The sequence below is a fragment of the Amaranthus tricolor genome, chromosome 13 (genome assembly GCF_026212465.1).
Source record: "Amaranthus tricolor cultivar Red isolate AtriRed21 chromosome 13, ASM2621246v1, whole genome shotgun sequence".
NCBI classification, from domain to species: domain Eukaryota; kingdom Viridiplantae; phylum Streptophyta; class Magnoliopsida; order Caryophyllales; family Amaranthaceae; genus Amaranthus; species Amaranthus tricolor.
The window spans coordinates 1,230,049-1,244,532 of NC_080059.1; the positions used below are offsets into that span (position 1 = coordinate 1,230,049).

A 14,484-nucleotide genomic window follows, 5' to 3' on the forward strand; every position below is an offset into this window, starting at 1 on the left:
TAATTAAGAATGCAGTACTAAAGAAGAATATTCTAATTTTAGTTATTATTGCTGGATGCTTGTGAAGGAATTTGACGGACTAAGTCGAAGATAAAAATAGAGATGAAGTAGAAATTGAAGAAGAAGATAAGAAAGACGACGATTTTGAACATGAAGTATGTTTAGAAGGTACATCGTTTATTGAAGAGTACTGGTTGTTTGAGATTAGATTTTAGAAGAAAGATACAAACTTTCTCTAAACTTAATTAAGTTAGCTGCATTCTTAATTAATTAAGCACATTGTGTGCTTATAATCTAATGTCCAATGATTGTTAGTTGGCTTTAGATTAATTAGTCGATACTTTTTCTGTCTCTTTAAGTTTGCACCTTAAAATTTAAATATATGAGAGCTTTTTGAATTCTAGAGTGCAAACTCAAAGAAACAGAACGAGTATCTTTTTAATATTTTAGAATAACCCTTAAACTCATTTATAATTATAAGCAACTTTTTTATGCAATGAAAGCGCATGTAGGTTTGTGGAGTGAGACTCATTTTTGATGGTGTTGGTGTAATAATATTGCTTTAAATTTTAAACTCTAAAAATAATGAGCCATTAAATTATAAGTATAATATTGATTTAGTGGACAGTACCTTTAAAATCATTTATAACAACTTTTTTACGCAATTTTTGATGTTTGTAATAAAAAGAGTAAGATTTGACATATCGACTCTCAAGTCTCTCATAAGTGAGTCAATTGATGGCATTAGAGTAATAAATTAAAAATAAATATTAGATTCAATTTTAAACTATAGAAAGGACAAACCATTTAAATAATAAGTCTAATATAAAATTAGTACATAATACTTTTTAACTTTTCACTTTCCTCTACTAACTCACACTTTAAAACCAATACTCCCTAAGGCTACGATTGGTACGGATTAAGTCCATATCAGTCTATATTTCTTTCCAATTGTATCCTATGTATGTATGTTATTATTAATCAGATGATCGAATAAATATTCACTCTCATTAAATAACATGCAATCTTCATATGCTTTGCCCTGCTAAAAATTGGGTATAAAAAAATAGTGCTTCTCTTGGCTTGTATTCTGGCACTGTGTGTCCTGCTCCCTGCATCACATTATCACATATATATTTAAGAATTTCAGACTTTTGTTACAACAATTCATTTATGTCTTAAAAAGATAGAGTAAAGAACAAACCTTTATTGTAAGGAAAGTCAAATTCTTCTCATAGCCCTGTGTAAACCTGCATTATTTTTAGTATACTACAGTTATCAAAATTGTCTCATCTCATTAAGCCAAAAATTTATAGTCCTTTTATTTCTAACTGCGTTAAATCATTATAACTTTATTGGTCTAACCATGTATACTTATTTATTTAAAGTGGTAGAAACAATTTTTTTTGTTTTTTAATGGTAAGGTTGCGTACATCTAATTCTTTCAAAATTTCTTACGGTCTGTTTGGTTAGTAATACTAAATGGTGGTAATGGAAATGATTTATAATGTAAAATTTCATCAAAAATTCCATATCATTCCCATGGTAATGAAACTTTAATTACAAAAAAGTTTTTTTGTTTATAAATTTTCATTACCGCCTAATACCACCTCTTCCAATGGTAATGTATTAGAATGAATTTTATGAAGAAAATGAGATGATTGAAGTTAGACAAGCATGTCCATCAAGGTAGCCAAGAGATTTTTAAACCTATAATATACTAGTTTTTCATTTCCATTACCACTATTTATTACCATCTACCAAACGGGCCGTTAGTATTAACATGATTTGTTAAATCATGCAGTGTTTCAAGTTGCAGATGATATTTATTACCCAGTGTTTTAAGTATATAGTTGCATATATTCAGCCCTGTAAATCCCGTTTAAAGCACTAAATAGGAATAAGGTAATAGAATGTTGTGTAGTAAGAAATATGTCAACACACTTCATGAAATTAAGCTTTATGGCCAAGAGACTCACCCAGCAACTTGATCATTACAAGTCCATGGCCTCCATTCATCCACAACTTTGTACCCAACAGATTTTGTCCAAGCTTCACTCCCAGTGAATGGCACACACATATCATGGTCACCACTGTCACAAATATACATCATGCTGTCAAATTCCCTTCTTTTGTTGGCAGATGAGAATACACATTTGATTGAAGCTGATATACCTGTATATGAGAACTCGATAGCCCCGAGAAGTGAGATTCTTATGGTATATGATCATACTTCCAGCATCATGATTGTACCCTACTCTGCCTGTGCAAAGTTCCCAAGGACCAGCCACACTTTCCTGGAACATTAATTACCAGTATAGAATTGGAATAAACCGTTTAAAATCTGTCTTTCTTAAATTTTGTTTCACTATTAATTAATACGGGTACGTTTTCAATGGGGCAACCCTCATTTTAAGACCTTATCCAGCCCGTTTCTATTAGGGTTTTGTAAGGACCGGCTTGTAAATGAGCCGGGCCAAAAACGGGTCCTAGTACAATCAAAATGAAGCGGGCTATAAAAGGCCAAATAAGGGCAAAAATGGGCCTTTATAAATAGAAAAAACAAGCTCTACTACAATTATTATAAAATATAATACAATGACAATAGGCCTTATCAAATTTTTACAATTTAATTATTATAAATTGATCAATAGAGATAATGATAATTTCTATTAATGATAATGTGCCGGCCTAGGTCGGACCGGGCTTATCAAGCCCGGCCCAAATAAAATTTTGAAGCCTTATTCGGCCTATTAAACACTCCTAGTTATCACCAAGAAAGGTAAAACGGTAAGGTTGCATACATCTGACTCCAAACCCTACGTAAGTGGGAGCCAGTTTATGTCGTTGGAAAAATAAAATGTTCTTGTGGAATGTCAATGTTACAGGATTCAAAAAGAGATGTTCTTACATCATCAGCATGAAGTGCTTTTCTCACTCCCTTATCATTCAACCAAGCAGTTGCAACTTCATCATTCTGTAATTTACACAATTTGCACATAAAAATACTGTTAACAATCCAAAGAAATTCAAGAGCTATAACCCATTTTGTTTTGATAAATATACTTACAATGCAAGGAACAGACAGACTGTTAGAAATTTCGGGCCAAGAAGGAACCCTCCCTTCCCGGACAGGAGCTCTAAGAGGCCAAGCACGACCAAATATTCTTTTCCGCACAGGAAGAGGCTTGTCGGATTGTCCTAGTGTCGTAAAGCTCGAGGGCAGTCTTAGATTAGCAGTGTTCTGGTTACTAGAATCAGGGGAATGGTAGCATGGCTCCAAAATGTCATATATATTTAGTCCATCAACATCCTATAAGTAATCAATGTAAAGAGACTAAGTTTTCAAAACAAATGATCATAGAAAAATACCAAGTATAAATCAGTAAAAATCACCTGATTAACTTTCGAGATCAAGGCATCACAACCTTCAGAGGTTGGGTTGTAGTAATTTCCTGCACATGCTGTCACAGCCGCCTGCAGAAAATTTGTCATACGAATCGTCGTATAAAGATATACTTAGTATGGCTATTTATAACATAAATAACATTACTTGCAATTTTAGTACCTGGTATAGGTCATCTGAGATCAAGCCCATCCCATGAGCAAAAGGTACCAAAGCGTTCCCATCAAACGTTTCGTCTGTAACTCCGTTTCCTACCAAATAGCCCTGTATGTCAAAACGAATGGTTTTCATAAGGGTCGATCTGCATGTGTGTTGAACCAACTTAGATACCATTTTCATGTGTCATTCTGTATGTTACACAATCAAATATTAATGGGTTTTTAACCAAATGACCTGAACCATGGTCTTGGCAGGCCCGGACATGGATTCCCCAAGTCAATTGGAAACAATTTCATACTTTTTACAAGGGTAAAAAGTATATGTGCTTTACCTTCAAATTGATAGCAGGCTTCAAACCAGCATCAAGTCCTGCAAAAAAAAGGTCCAAGATCAAAACTTTTCAAATAAAGATCAAATGTGCTAATCTTTGTGTACAAATACTAGAAGAGATATTGTTGAGAATGTGATCTTCCCCACTTGTTAGATTCATAACAGATACCTTTAACAACTTCGGCAGCAAGGGTTGGTACATAAATCCCAGCATATGATTCACCCGCGATAAAAAATGGGTTCGAAACGAACTCCTTATAGATCTCAAACCACTATAAGTACCATAAAACAAGCAATGAGGATCAGGCCAGAAAACAACCAAACTCATTACAATAGGGTGTTTGGCAAATGACTGATAGCTGATTACATTGGCTGAGTTGATCGGCTGATTTTGAACCCGCTGCTAGTAGCACTAAGCAGCTTGTTCAAAAAGAGCTTATTCATAACAATATATTGTTTCAACCAGCTAATTTACCAAACATTTGCAATAGATGGTTTGACCATCCAATCCTTGCCTTAATGGAAAAATGTACCTTGAGCAAGAATGTGTGAGTATCAGAGGCAGTCTTGATATCCCCAGTATTGTAGTCACTTGTATTCTGTGAGTAAGAATATCCAACTCCTGATGGGGAATCCAAGTATATTACATTCGATACCTGGAAATCCCGAACAATAACAATAATGTCAAAATCTTGATTTCAAGTTCCAACACATGGGTTCAGTTACATGCTTTAAACCAAATCTAACATGAGAAATCCATTAGAAAAATGACCTTACATGTGATCCCACTTTGGAAAATTAAAGGAGAAGTGACTGTAAACAATAAGACCCACAAGAAAGGAGAATTGACTATACACAAATCCAGGGCTGCCCTACAAGGGGGCAAGAGGGGCTTGCGCCCCAGACCCACTCCAAAAGCTATAACAAGTCTAACCCAAATTTATATTTATCTAATCATGATAGTCTTATGTTTTCACTTCTATATAATATTTAGGGGCCTACAATTGTTTTCTTGCCCTGGGCCTCTCAAAATACAGGGTCGGCCCTACACAAACCCAATAAAGTTCTATCCTAAAACCAATTGCTAATAAGAGAAGTAGCCCATCAGACTTATATGTTGGCAATTCTCTTTAATTTTCCGATAAAAATCACATTATTTTTCCAATAAAATCATGGTTACATAGAGGGGAAGAAGAAAAATAAAATTGAGTTGTGATCAAAGTATGCCAAATGATGGAAAAACAGAACATTGATTACAACCTTGGACCAACTGTATGGATTAAGATGCAACTTTGGTAAGCCACCCTTTGTCTTTGCTGCCTCAAAATTAAAAGGACCTGAGATACTCAACAAACGATATTGGAATCATGTATACTTTTTACTCTTTACTTGCGTAAAGGATTTCTTTATTGTTACAATTTTATGAGGGGTTTCTTACATCAAACTATCAAATACACCTACCAAATTAAAAGTCCCAATAATTATCATTTAGCGGCATTAGAGTAATAAAATGGTATTATAACTTATATTCAGACAACATTTGAAATAGACCTTCAACTAAAACAGCATATAATGATGAAAGACTATTATTTAAAAATAAGCCTTCAAAAAATACAATAAATAACTAGCAAATCTAATATGAGACCGTTTCACTGTAAGACGGGTCCTTACAAGTAGCCCATTAGTAAAAAAACATAAAAAAATAATAAAATCTTAACTCACACTTATACAGAAAGTAGTTTTTAAAAATAATTTGAGCTGACAAAATTGAAATCGTCTCACAATGAGACGGTCCTAATAAAGAATTAATGTTAAATAACTACTTCTAGCCTACATTGGAAAAGAAGTATGCTTACAAGGCAATCTTGCATAAAAATTGTATTACAAGCATAATACTTTTACATAAAGCTGGCATCATTTTAATTTTCAAGGCACTCTTACACAAGTGTAAATGCATTTTAGTGCTCATACTTATTACTAATAACAATTATATTAATAGTCTTTATTAATGATTTGAAGGTCCAATCAAAAACAACATTTTATTTTTATAAGGGTAATTAATAAAGTTCTAGATATCGAATTATCCTTAGTCCTAACCACGGTTAGATGAGAGGTCGGGAGCCTAGGTAAAATTACTTGACGACATTTGGCGTAATAAATGTTGTAGGAACAAATACTTAACGACGTTGAAGTAATAAAATGTCGTACGAACAAACTTGTAAGAGGAAGACATATATACCATGCTCATAGACAAAGCCATCAAAACTGGAGCATCCTGGTCCTCCATTAAGCCAAAGCACAACAGGATCTTGTGATGGATTTCTCTCTGATTGAACAAAATAGTAGAACAATTTCTTCCCATGACTCTCATCAATTGTCACATACCTTCACATTTAATATTAAGATGATCATCATCATGACATTCAAAAAATATACACCCATTCATGCAAAAGAAAAAAAAAATTGCTAGGGCTTGTTTAATTTTGAGGATGTGTAATACGTCTGAGTTGAGACTATATAGGACCTACAGCGTAAAGGACTAAAAATATTACTCAATATTGTAAGATAAAACATGTAGTAAAACATTTTGATATTCAATAACTAATTTTCAGAAAAAATGCTCAAGATCTTCAAAATATTTATCGATGTAGAATAAGTCATCTCAGTAATAGAATCCAGCATAGAGTCACTTGAATTTATTGATATTAGCATATAATCACCTTAATCATATAGCAATGAAATGAACACACTTCCAAAATCATATACCAATGATATGAAGGGCTTTAATGACTTAGCATCTTTAATTTGTCAATACAAGACAAGCATCTCAACAGATCAAATCTATAACCTCTAGTCACGTGGCTCTGATACCATATCAAAGAACTAAATGTACCAATATTATTGGTTAGAAATCAAAAAAGTTATTCAAGTACCAAGAAACATATTCAGTTGACATCATATCCAAAGCAGAGCAAAAAAACAGAGATATAAGAAGTATATACTTCACAATAAGAAAAAGTTATTAAAACCAAAGATAATTAACAAAGTCAAACATGAATCTATGTTTCAAAAGGGAATATAGAGATATACCCAGAATAGTGTTTGGAGGGAAAAGTTCCAGAGAATCCAGGAAGTTGACTAATAAGAGCACTTTGAGGGGCAGCTTCAGAAACAGTAAAACAGAGGAATACAACATTAATCACGATTAGTACTCCATTAATAAGATTAAGATTATGATTAAAGTTATAAGCTTTATCCATGGCTGTAGAGATTCTCCCTGTATGCTAGACTAGTAAGATATATGAGAAAGGAAAAAAAAAAAAAGAAAAATGGGAACTTTTTCCACCAAACATATGAGGCTTGACTGAAATATAAGCTTCAAATTTATAATAGTTTAATGGAGATAAGTTATCCCTAAACTTGTGCATTTTGGCTTTGTTTGATGTTGCTTAGAAGTAAGGTTGGAGTGATTAACGCATTTTAATAAAAACAAAATCTAAGATAAAAATATAGATAAGATATAACTTATGAGTGGATTAATGAATAGGAGTAGAAGTAAAGGACGGACATAAAAATAGTGACGTTATTATTAATAAAAAATACTTATCAAGTAAAAGTTTAGTAGTTATATACTCCGTCCTATTCAGCTTATGTGTCCCATTTTTTTTATGGTCAAGTCATTTTAGTGTCCCATTTCTATTTTTGGTATGGGTTTTTGACTTTTATGCCCTTAGTAGCTTTATCCTATTTTCAATTATACCATTCATTATTAATACTAATTTTCCTCTCTTACATTAAAAACTCATAATATTAGTCTCTTTCCTACCCTTAGAGTCCCATTTTTGGCTGTCCTTAAAATACGTGAAAAATCAAATGGAACTCTTAAGGTGAATAGGAGGGAGTACTAATATACTCTCTCCGTTTTTATTTATTCTTATCATTTTTATTAATTGAAAATTTCCTCAGAGCAATGAGTTTCAAGTCATTATCATTTTATTTTAGTTTATTTGCTACACTCTAATTAATAGTGAAGTCAAAATTTAAGGTAAGAGTCAGCCATAAAATCATACTTCATTATAGTTATTCACGAGCCTAAATCTCATAAAAGTTAAGATTTTTTGGATGACAAGTAAGCCAAGATAAAGCGAGGGCTAGGTTAGAATCATCTTTAAACCTAACTTGAAGAAAAGAATACTCACTTTAATTAAAATAAAATTGAATTCTCAATAATCCGTATAGCTATTATATAAAGAGACATTTAAATATTGAAGAGTGACCATAATCATCCCTGATTCCCTGTCACCTCTCTAATTCATTGACCATATTTTTTTTTTATCAAAGTGTAACAAAAAAAATAAAACAAAGAATATGTTACATAAATAAAAGGTTAGTGGAATTTGAAGTGTCCTCTTAACCATAGGCGCATTATTGATACTTCTGTGGGAAAGTATATATATTTAAATTATTCTAGATTATTTTAAATTACCTTAATTAATGTATAGAATATTTAGTTCCCTAGAATAGAAACTAGTGTTCATGTATATATTGGAGAATGGTTTACTCCTTGAATATATAGAAAACTATTCCTAAAATCCTAATTTCCGCAACTGTTTAATCTTCATGGTATTAGAGCCATAGGGTTTAGATCCGGGAAGGACTCATCATCTACCGTATTTTACCTGTAATGGTTGATTTTTCAGAAGAACAAACACAGAAACAAGTAATATTCATGGAACGGATAGAACAAATGTTCCAGATGTTTCAGAAACTCAACAAAACAACCAATCAAACCGAAAATCCAACCACTGTCAAAATCTCAGAAAAACTTACATATCACAATTATACAAAATGGTGCAAGTTAATGCACGTAGCCATTGGAGGTCGAGGGCGGCTCAGTCACATCACTGTCGCACCTCCACCACCGTCAAACCCCAATTATGCTCAATGGGAACAGAGGGATGCCATGGTCATAGTATGGATTATTGAAAACATAGATGGAGAAATTCTTAATCAATTCCTGGATTATACAACTGCACAAAGCCTATGGCAAGGAATTGAAAGTCTCTTGGGATGTGGTAGAGACGAACTCCAGATCTTTGATCTAAGTTCAAAGGCAACAACTTTAGAACAAGCCAATGACACCATTGAGGTTTACTACAGTAAACTCAATATATTATGGAAAGAAATTGACCGGAGAATGCCAAATCCAATGGTATGCTCGAAAGACATAATAGAATTTAACAAGTATATACAAAGGCAAAGACTTTATCAATTTCTCACTGGGATTAATGATAATCTAGACAAAGAAAGAAGGGACATCCTCAATAATGACCCCTTACCAACTGTGGAGGCAGCCTACGCCACAATCAGACGGAAAATAGCATGCCGGAGAATAATGAACGGCGTCTCATCACTGGGAACGAATCCCTCAGAGATCGGATCGGGTTTAGCCATGCGAAACAAGACCCTCCAGAGAAACCGAGCAGAGGATGACCGGAGAAAAACTCCGACGTACTCATTGTGGTGGCTCAAGGCATACTAAGGAGGGATGTTTCAAGCTTGTGGGGTACCCCGATTGGTGGAACGATTTACAGAAGCGGAAAGTCGCCACCAAGGCACCAGCAAGGCCGACCGGCGGCTAGGCTTACCTGACTACTACCGACCAACCATCATCATGTGTGGAATCAGGTAAAGTGAGGGGCTGCAGCAAGGGGGAAGGAGAGGAAACAGTGACCACAAACCAAACAGAGAACAGAAACAACAGCGAGAAACAGAGAAGGGAAGAGAGAGAAACAGCCGCAACACATGGGGAGGGAAGCACACCCCTTCTCACTTACTCTCTTATTTATAACCCCACAACCCTACCTCATACTCCCAAATCCCACATACAACCCATACCTTTAGGCCCAAATACAAAACTCACTAATATTTCTGGCCCACACCACATAATATCCACAAGCCTTCTTAGCCATAAACCCCACTCTCAATGGATATTTGATTGCAGGGCAACTGATACAATGACTTTTGATCCCCGTGATTTTTTATCAACCCATCCTACTAACCGAACCCATATCCAGACAGCTAATGGGGAATGTGTACCGGTTGACCAAGCTGGGCCTGTCAATATTTCTCCTTCTCTTCATCTTAAAAATTGTTTGTTAATTCCCAGTCTGTCTCATAAATTATTGTCTGTTAGTCAGTTAACCAAGGAAATGAATTGTACTGTGCTCCTAACCTCTGAAAATTGTATTGTGCAGGATGCTCAGACAGGGACGATCATTAGGCGTGGTACTGAACAAGGTGGACTATACTATGTCGATGGGGTGATTCAAAATAGTAGTGCTATGCTTGCTCACTGATCTCCTGCTCACCAATTGTGGACTTGGCATCGTCGTTTAGGTCATCTGTCCCTGGGTTATCTAAAACGACTTTTTCCTTCTCTTCATAGTTGTACTACGTTCCTAGATTGTGAAACTTTTGTACTGGCTAAGAGCCATAAACATTCCTATTTTCCCAGTCATACTCGTGCTCTCAAACCGTTTGATTTAGTACATTCTGATGTATGGGGGCCAGCTCTACATATTGACTCTCATTGTTTTGCATATTTTGTGTTATTTGTTGATCATTGTTCCCATATGTGTTGGGTTTATTTCTTGAAACACAAATCTGAAGTTTTTGATGTATTTGTTAAATTCTATAACATGATCCTTACTCAATTCCATGCAAAACCTAAGATCCTTCACTCAGATAATGGTGGTGAATATATTTCTGTTGCTATGAAACAATTTTTTCTCGATCTTGGTATTGTCCCACCATTCCTCTTGCCCAGACACTCCCCAATAAAATGGGGTTGCTGAACGCAAAAACCGTACCCTGCTTGAGATATCACGAGATCTCATGTTTGAGGCTCGTATGCCTGTTCGTTTTTGGCCCGAGGCTATTGCTACTGCCACCTATCTCATGAACCGTCTCCCTACTAAAACCCTCCATTTCCAAACTCCCCTTGCCACCCTCCATACTTTTACCCTTGTTCCCTCTTCTTATTCCCTTCCTCCTCGCATATTTGGGTGTGTAGTGTATGTCCACCTTCCCTCTAGGGTACGAACAAAGTTTGAACCACGGGCATTCAAGTGTGTATTTCTTGGGTATGACATTACTCAGAAGGGCTATCGATGTTATGATCCCCTCCACAACAAACTTTATACCACCATGGATTGTGACTTCTTTGAACAATCTTTCTACTATACCCAGCCTCTATCTCAGGGAGAGAGTGTGAGTGAGGATCTTAGCTGGTTAATTTATCCCTAGGTTCACAGTCGAGACGCCAAAGAACAAGTAGGCACTACCACTGATATTGCCACTGACATTGTCACTAATCCATCTCCTCAGACTACTCTAGTCCCTGAGCATCCGGTCGAACAAGAGGTAACACCAAGTTCTCCTCCTCCTTTCATTGATATATCTACTGATGATATTGTGCCAAATAGTATTACTGTTCCCAGGAAATATGAATTGCCCCCAAAGAGTACAAGAGGAATGCCTCCCAAAAGATATGATCCTGAGTTTGAATCCCAGAAATCCCGATATCGCATTTGTAGACGGGATGATGAACAACTATCACGAATAGTTGTTGCCTTCAATACTTCTCTCTATTCCAGTACTATTCCAAAAAGCACTGAAGAAGCCCTCCGAGATTCGAAGTGGAAACAAGCTATGAATGAGGAGATCATGGCCCTCCAGAAAAACGGGATATGGGAGAAGTGTATGTTACCAAGTAACAAGAAGACTGTTGGATGTAAATGGGTTTTTTCGGTAAAGTATCATGCTGATGAAACCATTGAGAGGTATAAAGTGAGGCTTGTCGCTAAAGGGTACACACAGACATACGGGATAGACTACTCGGAAACATTCTCACCTGTGGCTAAAATCGATACTATCCGAGTCCTCTTCTCTATAGCAGCAAACAAAGAATGGCCCCTATATCAGTTTGATGTGAAAAATGTCTTCCTGCATGGGGAGATTGAAGACGAAGTTTATATGAAACCTCCACCAGGTTACTCAGATGAATATAACCAAGGAGAAGGGTGTAAACAAAAAAAAGCGCTATACAGTTTGAAACAATCTCCAAGAGCGTGGTTTGGAAGATTCACTACAGCAATGAAGGGATTTGGATACAGACAGAGCAACTCAGACCACACTATATTTCTCAGGAATAGTGGAAACCAAATTACATGTCTCGTTATCTATGTTGATGATATGGTGATTACTGGGAACAACGCTAAGGAAATTGATCGGCTCAGGAACAAATTATTCCAAGAATTTGAGATGAAGGATTTGAGAGAATTGAAATACTTTCTTGGTATAGAGGTTTTAAGGTCAAAGAAGGGGATATTCAATAATCAGAGAAAGTACACCCTAGATCTCCTGGCAGAAGCAGGCATGATAGACTGTAAACCGACAGAGACTCCTATGGTAGCTAATCATGGTCTGCAAAATTTTGAAGGGGCAGAAATGGCAAATCAAGATCGTTATAGAAGGATGGTAGGGAAACTGATCTATTTATCTCACACGAGAACAGATATCGCCTATGCAGTAGGAGTTGTAAGTAAGTTCATGCATCGACCTCAAGTGGAACACATGGCAGCAGTCCTAAGGATCTTGAGATACTTAAAGGGAACCAGTAATAAAGGTATTTTCTACTCAAAGAATGATAACCTTGATCTTATCGGTTACACAGATGCAGACTGGGCTGGTGATCGGGATGACAGGAAGTCTACTTCAGGATACTTCACCCTTGTAGGGGGTAATCTGGTCACTTGGAAGAGTAAGAAGCAGAAGGTAATTGCCTTATCTAGTGCTGAAGCAGAATTTAGAGGAATAGCAAAAGGGGTCACAAAGATTCTATGGATCAGAAAACTTTTAGGAGATCTAGATTGCCACTAGACACAAGCAAGTCTTCTATATTGTGATAATAAAGCAGCAATAAGCATCTCCGAGAATCCGGTTCAACATGATCGAACGAAACATGTAGAGATTGATCGACATTTTATCAAGGAGAAACTGGAGAACAAGACCATCCGTCTTCCCTTTGTTAGATCGAAAGACCAACTAGCTGACATTTCACAAAAGCCGTTTCATCAGAGGTCTTCAATAACACTTTATGCAAGTTAGGCATCGGTGATCCCACGACCTAACATGAGGGGGAGTGTGGGAAAGTATATGTTTCATATATTTAGATTATTCTAGATTATTCTAAATTACCTTAATTAATGTATAGAATATTTAGTTCCCTAGAATAGAAGCTAGTGTTCATGTATATTTTGGAGAATGGTTTACTCCTTGAATATACAGAAAACTATTCCTATAAAACCCTAATTTCCGCAACTGTTTAATCTTCAACTTCAACATGGAGTATGATTGAATCCCATTAAATTAAGTAAATAAATGTGCTTGCTTTGAATTTAAAATGATTTTATATTAATTACAGCGTTTTAAATGTCGAATTTTAATTTGAGATAAAATGTAAGAAAATAATAAATTAGAATCTTATAAGTCTCATCTTAATATAAAAATTGTAATTTATCATCATGTTCATCAATCAAGATATACTGTTTTTTGGTCAATTGTTTTAAAATCTAGACTTCAAATAAGTTAAAATTTAATTAGGTTAATTTTAGTCATTTTAGAATATTTATTTATTGTGGGTATTTATATATATAAATCGTCAATTCTCCTAATATCTAATCAATTTTCTCCATCGCAATAATAGTATATGTTTTTCATGTCCCGTGGATGTAGCTAATACATTGTTAGTGAATTACGTTAAATCTTTGAGTGATTTCTTTTATTAATATGTTTCTTATTAATCTGTTTAGTGATTCACGTTAGACCATGGTAATGATATGATACATATCATGAAAATTTACACTACAATTCATTATCATTACCATCAATTATTATCATTAACTAAATAGACCGTAAAAGTAGTGGACTAAAGGAAAAATGGAGTGATTTGATATATTTTTTACCCTATCTAGGTTAAAATTTATACTATTTATTTCAACAATAAAACTTAGTTCTTTTAAACTTCTTTTACATCAATTTAAATATGTTTAGTTACGTTTTGTCTATCATTACTACTTTCACATTTTCAGATAAACATATTTGTCAAGTTTTAATCAATAGAAAAAAATATATCCAAAGACAGCGCATTTCTAGCATTTATAATTTATTATTTTTGAAATTTTTATGTATAACATGAGTTTTTTTTTACATGAGAACATGAGTTGTTCATTCTTGTTCTTGATATTCGGCAATTACATTATGGTGCTTATTAAAGGTTTTTACCTCTTCCTGTTTAATTTGATCGTCACACTCTAACTATAAAGATCTCATATTTATTTATTATTAAAGGGTGATGAACAAATAGAAACAGAAAAAAATAATTATTAATTATTTTCATTTATTATTAGAGATCAACCAGGATCTCTTGTAGACATTATGCAATAACACATACATCTAGTAGACATACAAAATAGTGAACAAACAATAACACATAAATGCATTTACTACTAATAAACTTCATAAAA

At 34.7% G+C, this 14,484-nt stretch overlaps 1 protein-coding gene across 1 annotated transcript; it reads right to left on the bottom strand.

Annotated features, from left to right (window-relative positions):
• Window positions 1–795: 795 nt before the first annotated feature.
• LOC130798158 (serine carboxypeptidase-like 20) lies at window positions 796–7,396 on the bottom strand. Its single transcript, XM_057661040.1, has 14 exons — window positions 6,986–7,396; window positions 6,135–6,280; window positions 5,156–5,232; window positions 4,429–4,551; window positions 4,065–4,167; window positions 3,897–3,934; window positions 3,569–3,670; window positions 3,397–3,477; window positions 3,071–3,313; window positions 2,912–2,977; window positions 2,176–2,297; window positions 1,980–2,093; window positions 1,205–1,250; window positions 796–1,112 (listed from the first exon to the last, which is right to left on the bottom strand). Exons 1-14 carry the CDS (start codon window positions 7,153–7,155, stop codon window positions 1,029–1,031), a joined length of 1,515 nt encoding a protein of 504 aa, XP_057517023.1. The 5' UTR covers window positions 7,156–7,396; the 3' UTR covers window positions 796–1,028.
• Window positions 7,397–14,484: the final 7,088 nt, after the last annotated feature.

Coding starts and splice junctions, on each gene's coding strand:
- LOC130798158 (XM_057661040.1), bottom strand. CDS start 7,155: ATGGATAAAGCTTATAACTTTAATCATAATCTTAATCTTATTAATGGA. Junction 3,935..4,064: donor TGCTGCCGAAGTTGTTAAAG/GTATCTGTTATG, acceptor TTTTTTTTGCAG/GACTTGATGCTGGTTTGAAG. Junction 2,978..3,070: donor GTCTGTCTGTTCCTTGCATT/GTAAGTATATTT, acceptor TGTAAATTACAG/AATGATGAAGTTGCAACTGC.